Source organism: Sciurus vulgaris (genome assembly GCF_902686455.1).
Source record: "Sciurus vulgaris genome assembly, chromosome: 16".
NCBI classification, from domain to species: domain Eukaryota; kingdom Metazoa; phylum Chordata; class Mammalia; order Rodentia; family Sciuridae; genus Sciurus; species Sciurus vulgaris.
The window spans coordinates 4,176,833-4,188,437 of NC_136477.1; the positions used below are offsets into that span (position 1 = coordinate 4,176,833).

At 50.8% G+C, this 11,605-nt stretch overlaps 1 protein-coding gene across 2 annotated transcripts in view; it reads right to left on the reverse strand.

The window, feature by feature from the left end:
* The window catches only part of MLLT1 (MLLT1 super elongation complex subunit), a 57,009-nt gene extending 53,994 nt beyond the window's left edge, over positions 1 to 3,015 (reverse strand). Inside the window, exon 1 of one of the 2 annotated variants that reach the window (XM_079115334.1) lies at positions 2,827 to 3,015. In XM_079115334.1, coding sequence (XP_078971460.1) covers positions 2,827 to 2,838 — 12 coding nt within the window. In that variant the 5' untranslated portion in view covers positions 2,839 to 3,015. The remainder of the gene's footprint in view (positions 1 to 2,826) is intronic. The other variant, XM_079115333.1, reaches the window with a different exon arrangement.
* Between the last annotated feature and the right edge of the window lie 8,590 nt (positions 3,016 to 11,605).

The following is an 11,605-nucleotide window of genomic DNA, read 5'->3' on the forward strand; positions in this document are numbered from 1 at the left end:
TGAGCTGAACAAAGATCTCACTCACATCCCTGCCAAAGAAAATACAAATGCCACAGATGATACCAGTGCAGACGTAGAGAGGGAGCACGGAAGAATCACACATGTGGGTGCAGGTTAGAGCAAAGAGAACCAGAAAGATCTTTTCCTGCCCGTGGGGAAAGATACCAATGAGGAGGTACTAGAGTAGAAAGGGAAATCCTTCTTAGCTGAACCTGGAAGTCCTCTGGGAAAGTCAAAACAATAAACAGAATCAAGGCCTCCGGGGAGCACGGTGTGGCCCACTGAGGCACTTCCAGGTCTGGGGTATGGGGACAGGTGAGAGCTGCAGAGTCAGACTCACCTACTTGGCGACACCATTCTTCAGCCTCCCCAGGGGTCTCACTGTCAAGAGATGGGGCTACAGCTCCCCAGTCTCTTCCAAATCTACATGAAAGCATGGCAGGAAAGGCCAACCAGACTGCAGACCCTCATCCTTCCCTCAGGGGCTGGTTTCACTTACAGATACTCCCGCACCCATCAAGACCAGTGCTGCCCAGTAGAACTTTCTACACGGATGGAAATGTCCTCTCTGTACAGCTGCACAAGGTGGCTGGCAACTCAGTGTAGTAGTTATTAGGTACTCAAAAGGGCGACTGGAGTGACTGAGAGACTGAATTTTTTAAGCTACATGGCTGAAACTTAAAATAGCTACAGGTGCTAATGAGTGGCATCCTGGACAGTGCAAAGTCAGTTCTCAAGGGCCTGCACCACCTGAGTGGGACCTGTATCTTCTGTCACAGAGCAAGAATGTCACCTCTTTCCACCATCCCACTTACCTGACAGTCACCCAGACATCCAGGGTCCAGCCCATCATAAGGAGAATGGTCTAAGATCTCTGGGGACTAAGGAGTAGGGACAGGGGCTGTATTCTAAGGCTTTTGTGGTACCAAGAGACATTCCCAAGGATGAACTTCATTGACAATAGTCGCTGAAGGGACATTCCATTTGGTTAACTCAACAAGAATTACAGGCAGCAGGCTCTATGTCTCCAAAGGAAATCAACTGACACCACACTGCAAATCCACCAGCCAGTTGCCATGCCCTCTTCCTCACCTCCTGATACAGGAACACCAAAGATGGAGGGGAAGCCACAGTGAGTGGGTGCCAGAAGCGTGAGCCACCTGCCTCAATGATCCTGTGCCACAGGCAACTGGACAGGCAGAGGGAAGATTCCTTGCCCCTGGTCCCCTACACCACACAGCACCTCACAGACAGAGCCGCCTCTGTGGCGCCAGCAGCCAAGGGACGCCCCAACCTGCCCTTGCGAACAGCAGAGATTTCAGCTGCCACCCCCACAAGCCCCACAATGCCTTTCCTGGCTCTGTGCCCCTGAAAGCCAGGGCAGCAGGAGAGGATGAAGATGTGATCCTGGGTTGGGGGGCAGCAGTGGCCCTGGGTTTGGGGAACAGAAGGAACCTGGATGATGAAGAGATACAGGGCTGGGTGAGAGGGGCACTGGGATCAGAAGGAACCAACAGGACAGGCAGCAGGCTGGTTTCCAGATGGAAGAGGGAGCTGCTGACAGGAGTTTAGGGAGCATGGGGAATCCACCTTGGGTTTGGACTGAGGCGCTAAGATACTGGGGAAGAGATGGGAAATGAGGTGGAGAGGGGGGAAAAGTAGTGGCTAAAAGAGTGGGCCGGGGTTTGGACAGAGTGGGACACCCAAAATGTAACAGGGAGGCCTAGGGTTCTGGGGAGACTGGGACTGAGAAGCCAGACTGCGGGCAAGAGAGCTGGATGAGGGTTAAATGTGGGAAGCGCAAATGAGAGTGGGTTCTCTAGGGTTGGGATGGTGGGTGATCAGGTCAGAGAAGCTGCTCCTGGTTCTGGTCTAAGAGAAGTAGGCCTGAAGGTGGAAACGGTTCTTCAGGCCCTGGGGTTCAAGGGAGAACTTCCATGGCCTGATACCAGACCGGAGCCAAGGCAGCATGGTGGGTCAAAGCAAGCTGAGGACACAGGTCCAAAGAGAGGGGACGCTCTACAACAGACCTGAGTCCTTGTTTCCAAAGACTGGGGTCCCGGGAAGATGAGGAAGGTCAGGTCAGGGTGCAAAAGGAAAGAGATGCTCAGGAATGGTAGGGTGGATCAGAGGGGACAGCAGCCCAGGCCCAGGCCCAGGCCGGGACTGTGGCCTAGGAGGGAAGGAGTGCTGGCTGAGGGCAGTTCTGGGGAGACTCAAGCCCGAGTTAAGGCTGCGGACAGAACAGGCAGCAGGTTGCGGGAGCGGGTCAGGGAGTCTGAGGCGACTCAGGTCCAGAGGGGAAAGGAGACATGGGCTGGCCCTGGACTCGAAAAGGGAAAAGTGTCGGGCAAAATATGGGGAGGGTCCCCAAAGAGGACTGAGGGGGCTCCTGCGCCGGCACGGGGCCCCTAGAGCTGTCTGCGAGGACGCTGGGCCGAAGGCGGGTCCCCAGAGGCACCTAAAGGGCTCCGAGTCCGCCCGGTTCACAGGGGCAGCACAGGAGTCCTGGGCCGGTCGGGGCCCCCGGGGCATCCCGGGAGCGTCTGGGTCGCACTGGAGTTCCGAGGGGCGCCCTAGGCGGCGCTGGGCCAGGCCGGGGCCCCGGGGGGCTCCTGGGCCGCCGGGGCCGGGCGGGGGGCGCGGATGGGGGAGGGGCGCGCCCGCCCCACATAAAGGCCCGGGCAGCGGCGGGCGCGCACAAAGCGGGCGGGCGGGCGCAGGCGGGGCGGGGAGGCCGGGACCCAGGAGGGCCGGGCGGGCGGGCGACGGGAAGGAGGGAGGGGGCCGGGCGGGCTGCGCCCGGGCGGCGCGGCCGCTCCTCACCTGATTGTCCATGGCTGGCGCCCCGCCCCGCCCCCGGGCCCCGCGTCGCTCGCCGCCGCCGCCGCTGCTCAGCGCCGCCCCGCCGCCCTCATTGTCTGTCAGGCGCCGCCGCTCCCGGCCGCCCGCCCGCCCGCCAGCCCCGCGGAACCGGAAACCACCGCCAGCCCGGGCCGCTCATCGACCGCGGGCCCCCGCCGCCGACTCGGGCCCGCCGCCCCGAAGGACAGCCACCTGGGCCAATCCGCGGGACCGACAGCCGCTGGTACGGCGGGACTTCCGGCCTGGTGGGGGCCTGCGGGGCTGCTGTCGGAGGGACGAAGCCCTCAGCCAATGGGAGGTCGGGACCGGAGGGGCGGGAGGAGGGAGGGAGGGAGGCGCGAGGCCAGCGCAGCCGAGGGGAGCGCGAGGTGTGCGCCGCACGTGGAGGGGGGCGGGGGCGGGGCAGGCGCGCTGCGCCTGCGCATTGCGGCCAGGCTGCCGGGCGGGAGTGTCCCGCCGGCGCCTCTAAGGTTGCAGGTTGGATGCTCCAGGGAATGAACCCCAGGGACGCTTGTTTCCTGACTGAGTGTCGCTACTGTGTGATGGAATGAGCCCTGCAACTGGGGATTAATTTTCAACCTTGAATCTGCGAGCCGGATCAGCCCTGTGCTCCCTTCTCCCTGAATCTCAGATTCTGCATCTGTAAAATGGAGACAGGAGTAGTAACGGCTAAAGGAAGGAAACATAGTTGAAATCGTGCTACACCAAAATAATCAGAGCCTCATTCAGTTGGGGGCAGTAAGTTCTGGTATCTTTTGCACAACAAGGGGACCATAATTAATAATGACGTATGTTTATTTAGAGTCTGGGCTTTGGCTATATTGCCAAGGCTGAGTATCGAATTTCTGGACTCAAAACATCCTCCTACCCCAGTCTCCTGAGTGGCTGAAACTACAGGCACATGCCACCATGTCTGGCAAATAATGACATGTGTGTGTGTGTGTGTGTGTGTGTGTGTGTGTGTGTATATAATATATATTTGAGCGGGGGTGAGTGCAGGTTATTGGAGGGTGAACTCAAGGGCACTCGACCACTGAGCCTCCTGCCCCGCCCTATTTTGTATTTCATTTAGAGACAGGGTCTCACTGAGTTACTTAGCACCTCACTTTTGCTGAGGCTGGCTTCGAACTCACCATCCTCCCGCCTCAGCCTCCCGAGAAGCTGTGATGACAGGTGTGTCCCGCCTACATATATTTTTGAATTTCAAAAAGAGTAGGGCTTTTTTTCTTTTTTGGGTTTTTTGTTTTGTTTTATTTTGTTTTGTTTTTTGGTCGGGGGAGTACTGGAGATTGAACCCAGGGGTGCTTTGCCACTGAGCTACATCCCCAGCCCTTTTTATTTTTGTTTTGAGACAGGTCATTCGGTTTCCCAGGGGGCCTTGAATTTGCAGTCCTCCTGCCTCATCCTCCCAGATTGCTAGGATTACAGGCCTGTGCGACCGCACCAACAAGAGTGGATTTAAATGTTCTTGTTACAAAAACAATAAATATGAGTTGATGGATGTACTGATTAACCCAAGTTTCTCATTCACAGTGTATACATGTCTGGAAGCATCACCTTGTGCCCATAAGTATATATAACTATGTCAGTAAAACTAGTTTAAAAAATCTCATTTTATTCATAAAATTTTAAATAAAATTGACCCCTCCAACAAGTGGTTTTAATTTGTAGTATCACAAATTTTCAGAGGAACTTGTCAGCAGTATTTAGGTTAAACAGACACACCCTGGTCTTTCTCAGGATTGGTGAGTCACCGATCTTTGGAACCTTAGGACTTCTATGTGCAATTAAGGGATCCTTGTTTATGTATTTTAAAAATTTTCTTATATTTAAAAAGCAGGTGGTTTTGGTTTGTCGGGGGAGGTTTGCCCTCCAATTCTCATTTAAGTATCAGGTAAGCCTTTGTTAGGTAGGGACCAATGCTTTGTCCTGAAGAACAAACCAACAGCAATGAAAATCAGTGGAATGGAAGTTAGTCCAGATAAAGACTCTAAGAAGGCCAGATCCCTGTCATGATAGTACCACCATCCTTTTTAATTTAAAAAGGTCAATCTGAAAATAAAAATACATTGAAGGTGATGCTGAGAAAAGAAGTAGCTACTTTAATGTTGCTACAACTATTTATTTATTTTAGTCCTTACACCTGAATGAAGTAGATCAGTAGTTCTAGGTGGTCCCCAAACCTGCATGTCAGTACCACCTGGGAACTGTTAGAAATGCAGCCCCCATCTCCCTCCCCTGTTTATGGAATCAAAAACTCAGTGCTTGCTTAGTACTCAGTAGCTTAAGCAGTCCTGGTAATGACTGGGGTGATTGGCCTTTCAGAACACTGCCAAACCCCAGGAAAAGGGGCAGAAGTAGGGAGAGATAGCAGTCTGTCTCTGAAGGAAGCTGTCAGGGGAGAACCTTGAGCTACAATTGTTACAAAGATGAGCATCAGAAAGCCCTCTCCTTACTCAGCAGGGAGTTTATCCTTCAATTAGGTTCTGAACACTTACTTTGAAAACGCATCCCTGGGGCTCCTACTGGCTGAGTCCAAAAGAAAAATGAGAAGGAACCCCAAGTGGTGGATGGATAAACACAATGTGGTTATCCACATTGTGGATATATTCAGTGGAATATGATTCCGCCTTAAAAGGAAGGAAATTCCAACACATGCTACAACAGGGATTAACCTTGAGGGTTTCATGCTCCATGAGACAAACCAGTCACAAAAGGACAAATACTATATGGTTCCATTCACAGGAGATTCTTAGAGGAAGCAGCAAGGTGGGTGCAAGCAGCTGGGGAAGGGATGGGGGGTTATGTTGAATGGGGATAGAGTTTCAGTCTGGGAAGATGGAAAGTTCTGGGGGGTGGGTGGTGGTGATGACTGCACAGCCATGCAAATGTGCTGAAGGCCACAGAACTGGACTTTTGAAAATGATTTAAAAGGTAAAGAAAAATAGCTCTAGATATATAGGGAATGGCTATTCGGCCCTATAAACATATAACTATCCATGAGTCCATATAGAAACAACAAAATTCATTCACAACCTTAGAAGGTGACCATTGTGTCTCCACTTCTGACTTATCATGACTTTACAGCCTGAAACCAGCCCCAGTGGATGAGCAAAAGCTCTTTTTAGAGAGAAATGCCAGTCAATGGATGTAGAAAGGATAAGAGGAAACACCACTGTGAAATCCCTAATATAATAGCTGTTCTAGGTAAGAGTCATCAACAGATGCTAAAGCCACCATTCTGCAAGGGTGAGGGGAAACTGTTTACCAAAAATCTTCTGCAGACTGCCTGCTAGATGCCAAGAAGGCAAATTTTCAACAGAAGGACCACGCTGGTGTCATCCTTGTTCCAAGAGCATGCTTAGCAACACAACACATTTGTTCATGCACCTGCAGTTTGGGCAACATGGACAGCTAGGACAGCCCCTGAGGTTGGGGAATCGCCGTTCAGCATGGCTTGATCATCCACAACTGCCAAAGTTACTGCTGGCCATCAGTTCTTCCCCATCTGGTCTTCTCCTCAGGATGGCTTGGGCTTCCTCATGGCATGGCGGCTGGGTTCCAAGTGTTAGTGTCCCAAGGGAATCAGGCAAAAGCTGTGTGGCCTTGTACAAACCAGCCTTGGAAGTCATGTGGAGTCTAGTCCAGGCACAGCCAGTTTCAAGGGGGATGGAACCCAGACCCATCTCTTCATGGGAATGTAAAAGTTGTATTATAAGAAAAGAATGTGGGCCAGGAGGAGTGGCCACACCTGTCATCCCAGCGACTCGGGAGGCCGGGGCAGGAGGATTCCAAGTCCCAAGTCAGCCTGGGCAACTTAGCAAGACTCTATCTCAAAATAAAAATTGAAAATTGCTGAGGATGTAGTTCAATGGTATAGCACCCCTGGGTTCAATCCCCAGTACCACAAAAAGAAGAAAACAGGGGAGGAGGAGGAGGAGGGAGAGGAGAAGGGGGGGAGGGAGGAGGGGGAGGAGGAGGAAGAAGAGGAGGAATGGGCATGTGGGATGGAGATACTGTTGTGACCATTTTGGAAAAATGTACAGTTTTCCAAAACATTCTCTCCAAAACCCTTACCCTGGGTAATTAAAGATGATGATTACAAATGTTATTTAATTTGCCCTTAAATAAAGTAAATCTCAGTCTGTAGTGTGGTCTCAAGTCACAGACAGGAAGGGTGTGCTGGCGCAGACACCCAGACACCTCCCTCTTCCATCTCCCCTCATGGTCTGCTGCCTGCTACTGCCTGGACATACGGAGCAGCCTCCAGCCTCGATGTTCCCTCTGCCTGGAACAGTCTCCCCTAGCATGCTACTTGGCTCCCTGCTTCACCTCCTCCAAGTCTTTGCTCAAATTGCCTCCTCAGTGAGATCTCCTCTGACCACCTTCTTTAATCCTGTCACCCCACCCTAGTCCCCCAACGCTCTGCCTCCTTCAGTTTTCCCATTTCCACACACTCACAGCTACTGATACACAGGTGCTTATTAAGTTCATTGTCCATTTCCCCAGTTGGAATGGTAGCTCTCAGAGAACAACAACGACAAAAAATTGTTTCTCTTTTTCACTGATGTATTCCAAGTGCAGTGCCTGGCACATAGTAGGTGTTCAATAAATATTTGCATAAAATGAGATAACACTGAATAGTGAGAAACTTAGCTTCTTGTCATTTTTTTTGTAGTCCCCCTAATGTCTTCTAAAATAAAGTATTGGCTTGATGCTTGTGCATCTTTGATGTATCCTTAGTAACTTTTTAAAATTGCAAATTTGTGAAAGAAATAAATGAGTGTTATTTTTTTCTAAGTCACTTGTCTTGACAACAAAGAAAACAGCCCTGGGGATCAGAGTCTGCTGTAGGTGATGGTTTCTAGCCCAAGGTTTCCCAACCTTGCCTGACCTTGAAATCTCCTGGGGATCTCAGTGCCCAGGCTCTGCCTCAGGAATTCTGGCTTTCTTCTTGGGGAGCAACAGAGAACACCCCTCTGCTCTTTTTCCAGCTCAGTGAGGGATTCCAGTGTGCAACTGGTTTAAGAAGCTCTGAGCTACAGTTACTAACCCTTTTTGTGTTACTATATCTAGTTTTTGTTTTTGGTTTTGGCTTTTGTACCGGGGATTGAACTCAAGGACACTCAAGCACTGAGCCATATCCCCAGCCCTATTTTGTATGTTAGTTAGAGACAGGGTCTCCCTGAGTTGCTTGGCACCTCGCTTTTACTGAGGCTGGCTTTGAGCTTGCAATCCTCCTGCCTCAGCCTCCCGAGCTACTGGGATTAAGTGCACCAACGCACCAGGCAACTGTGACTAGTTGTATGGATACTTTTGACTTATGACAAATCATGTTTCATAGGACACAATGTTTCCTATTCCAACACATCAGTGTAAGCATAGAGAATAGATTTATTAAAACACAGAAGAAATGATCATTTGAGGATCTATAATCGGTCATGTTAAATCCATTTAGCAGCAGCATCCTACATGTTATCTCAATGTCACAAAAAATTAAATGGATATAGGCAAGGCATTCCACCCTGGCCCCCAAGGTGGCACAGCTAGGGAGTGGCAGCGTGCCTGCCATTTGACATCTGGTCTGTAACAGAGCCCCGGCTACATTCAGTCTCTACCGCCCTCTAGTGATCAGGTTTGTTTGCACCCAAGGGGAGGACCTGCCGTTTCACCTACATTTCACCTTGTGGATAGTCCAGCCCTTGGGGAGACTTTTGGGACCCTCTCTCTGGCCTCCCCTGTGCTCTCTGTACCTCTCAGTTTTGCTGCCAGCCACAAAGGCACAAACAGCACATGTCACAATGTTGAATGTGACCAAGCTGGAGCAGAGCCCAGTGGCCAGCCAGCAGAGACTTGCCGGAGTGTATGTAGGTCTTCAATGTGGAGAAAGTCCTAACTGTCATAGCAAGGCCTTGGACACCCCTTAGGCGATGGGGAACCCTGGATGGTTTGGGAGTGAACCAAAAATATATAAGCAGGAGCCATTCTCCAGGACTAGTACCCTGAACATTTGCAATTTCCCCACTTCAACGCCCGCACCTTTTTTTCTGGTAACGGTCTCTGATTTGGGAGCACCCTCCTCCCAGAGTCAGTGTGACCGTTTAAGTCACCTCTGTGTGACACTGTAGTGGCGGCACCCTTCTGGGCGAATGCCAGCTGATGGTAGGTCACAGGGCTTGGGAGAGGGCTGCAGCCCTCAGCTGCCCCTCCCCGACCCTCAGACCTCGTAGCCAGAGTGGCACCCACCCTATCCCCACTCCCAGGGAGGAAGTCCAGCCCTGGCCTGAGTCATCCAAGGCATGCATCCCTCTGGCTACTGGGATTGGTTTAAAGATGGGCCCATGATCTAAACTTGTCTATGAATGACTGGAGGTTTCTTAGATTTTCAACTGAGGTCAGATTTACCTGACATAAAATTAACCATTAACCACATTAAAGTGTCCAATCCGTGGTGTCTAGGACTGTCATGATGTTGTGCAAACATCACCCCTATCTGATTCCGAGATGTTTTCATCACCCCAAAAGGAAACCATGCCCATCAAGCCCTTAGTAACTCTCCTGTCCCCTCCCCGTTTTCGGCAACCACAGAATGTTCCGTATCTGTAGATCTGCCTGCTCTGCACACTCCTGTGAACAGAGTCACCCAGTAGGTGTCCTTTTATGTCATCTATTGGTAAGGATTGTTTATATTTTGTACCATGGCCACATAAGCCAGGAGAGAAGGGGAAGAGACATGGGGAGAAGCTTCTCTACCACTCCTCCCCTAGCCACCCTGGGAGATTTCTGAACTGAGGTCCTTAACTTTTTGAGCGGGGGATGGGGGGGGCAGGTACTGGGGATTGAACCCCAGGGTTGTTATACCACTGAGCTATGGCCCAGCCCTTTTCATTTTTTATTTTAATTTTGAGACAGGGTCTTCTGGCTAAGTTGCCCAGGCTGGCCTTGAACTTGTGGTCCTCCTGCCTCAGTCTCCTGAGTACTGGGATTATGGGGATACACCAGAGGTTCTTAACTTCTAGGGAGTCAAACAGCCCTTTAGGGAATTTCATGGAAGCACATCTCCTATGCCTCCAAATATACCCAGACACAGGTTTTATAGATAATGTCACAATTTTGCAGAGACTCTTCTCCTTCCACTACCTCAATTCAACCTGGCGCCACATGCGAAGATCCTTTGGTTTCTAAAACTAGACAATAAGAAGGACCCAGAAGCAGGAGACCCAGAGTCCAGGTTCAGTTCTACTGATGACTCAGTGTGAAGCAAAGCCTTTTGGGAAAAGGCTGACTTAGCTTCAAGTCCAGGCTGTACAGTCTAGGGCAAGACACTTGCCCTCTCTGGGCCACAACTATAATATGCGAGAATGCATGCCTATCTGAAGTCATGCATTCCAGAGGCCTAGGTGATTCGCTCCAACACCAATCTTTTGCTGACAATGCGAAGTGGTTATGGACACTGAAACCCATTCAGGGCTCCCAACTTAAAAACCTCCAACTATGTGCTCCTCCTCATTTAAGCCTAGGTGGCAGTTTACTTTCTGTTGCTCTTGGTTGCAAGCTCACTTCCTCCACAGGGCACACTTGCCATTCCCTGGGCACCTGTCTGAGCATCCATTTTAGAGGGCTGTTCCCCAGCCCATCACTCTCTGGAACATTGCTGATCCACCTTCTCTGTAACACCCATCTGTATCTCTGAGTGTCTTGGTCGTGTGTCTTCTTGTTTGTCTAACACGTGTCTCTTTCCTTTGGTTAGGGATTCCATTGTCTGCTGTCTTGCAAAGAGCCTAGTGTCTGGCCTGTAGCTGGAACTCAATAGGTACATTTGTTGAAGGGAATGAATGGAGGAAAACATGTGGGAGGATAACTGGATAATTTGGACGGATTAATGAGTAGACAAACAAGATGGCTAAACTGGATGGATGGAAGGATGGACAGATGGATGGATGAATGGGTGGATGGATGGATGGATGGATGGATGAAGGGATGAATGGATGGAAGGATGGACGGATGGATGGATGGAAAAAAGGATGGGTGATGGATGGGTGTTTGCAAGACTCTATACATACATCAACTTGTTTTATTCACACAGAGACCCTATGAAGGAAGAAACACTATTTATGGACAAAAGGCTTGAACTTCAAAAGTAGGATAAATCACATCCTGAAGATTATACAGCTAGACATGGAATTCAAATTTAGGTCCGTGTGGCCCCAGGAATTCAAGGTTAGGTTTGTGTGGCCCCAGGCCCTAGGGTTTTGTTATTGTTGTTGTTTTGTTAATGGACCTTTATTTATTTATATGCAGTGCTGAGAATCAAACCCAGTGCCTCACACGTGCTAGGCCAGTGCTCTACCACTGAGCCCCAGCCCCAGCCCAAGGCCCTAGGCTCTTAACCACCATGAGAAGCATCCTCCTAGCACCACCCCACCATGGCTCCATGAGCTGCCCAGCTCCTCTCTCACGTCCCATGCTCCCCAACACTCAGATTGTCACGTGGGCCTCCGTATCCCTCAGCTGTTAGCCACTCATGACTTGCTCCCCATCAGTTCAAGGGCATGGGGGGGGGGGTCTGTGAGGTCTCTGCATGTGCCTGTGGGTATAGGATTGGGTGTCTGGGTTGGGCACAGTGGTGTACACATCAAATCCCAGCCACTCGGGGGAGGCTGAGGCAGGAGGATCGTAAGTTCAATGCCAGCCTCAGCAACTCAGTGAGACCCTAAGCAACCCAGTGAGACCCTGACTC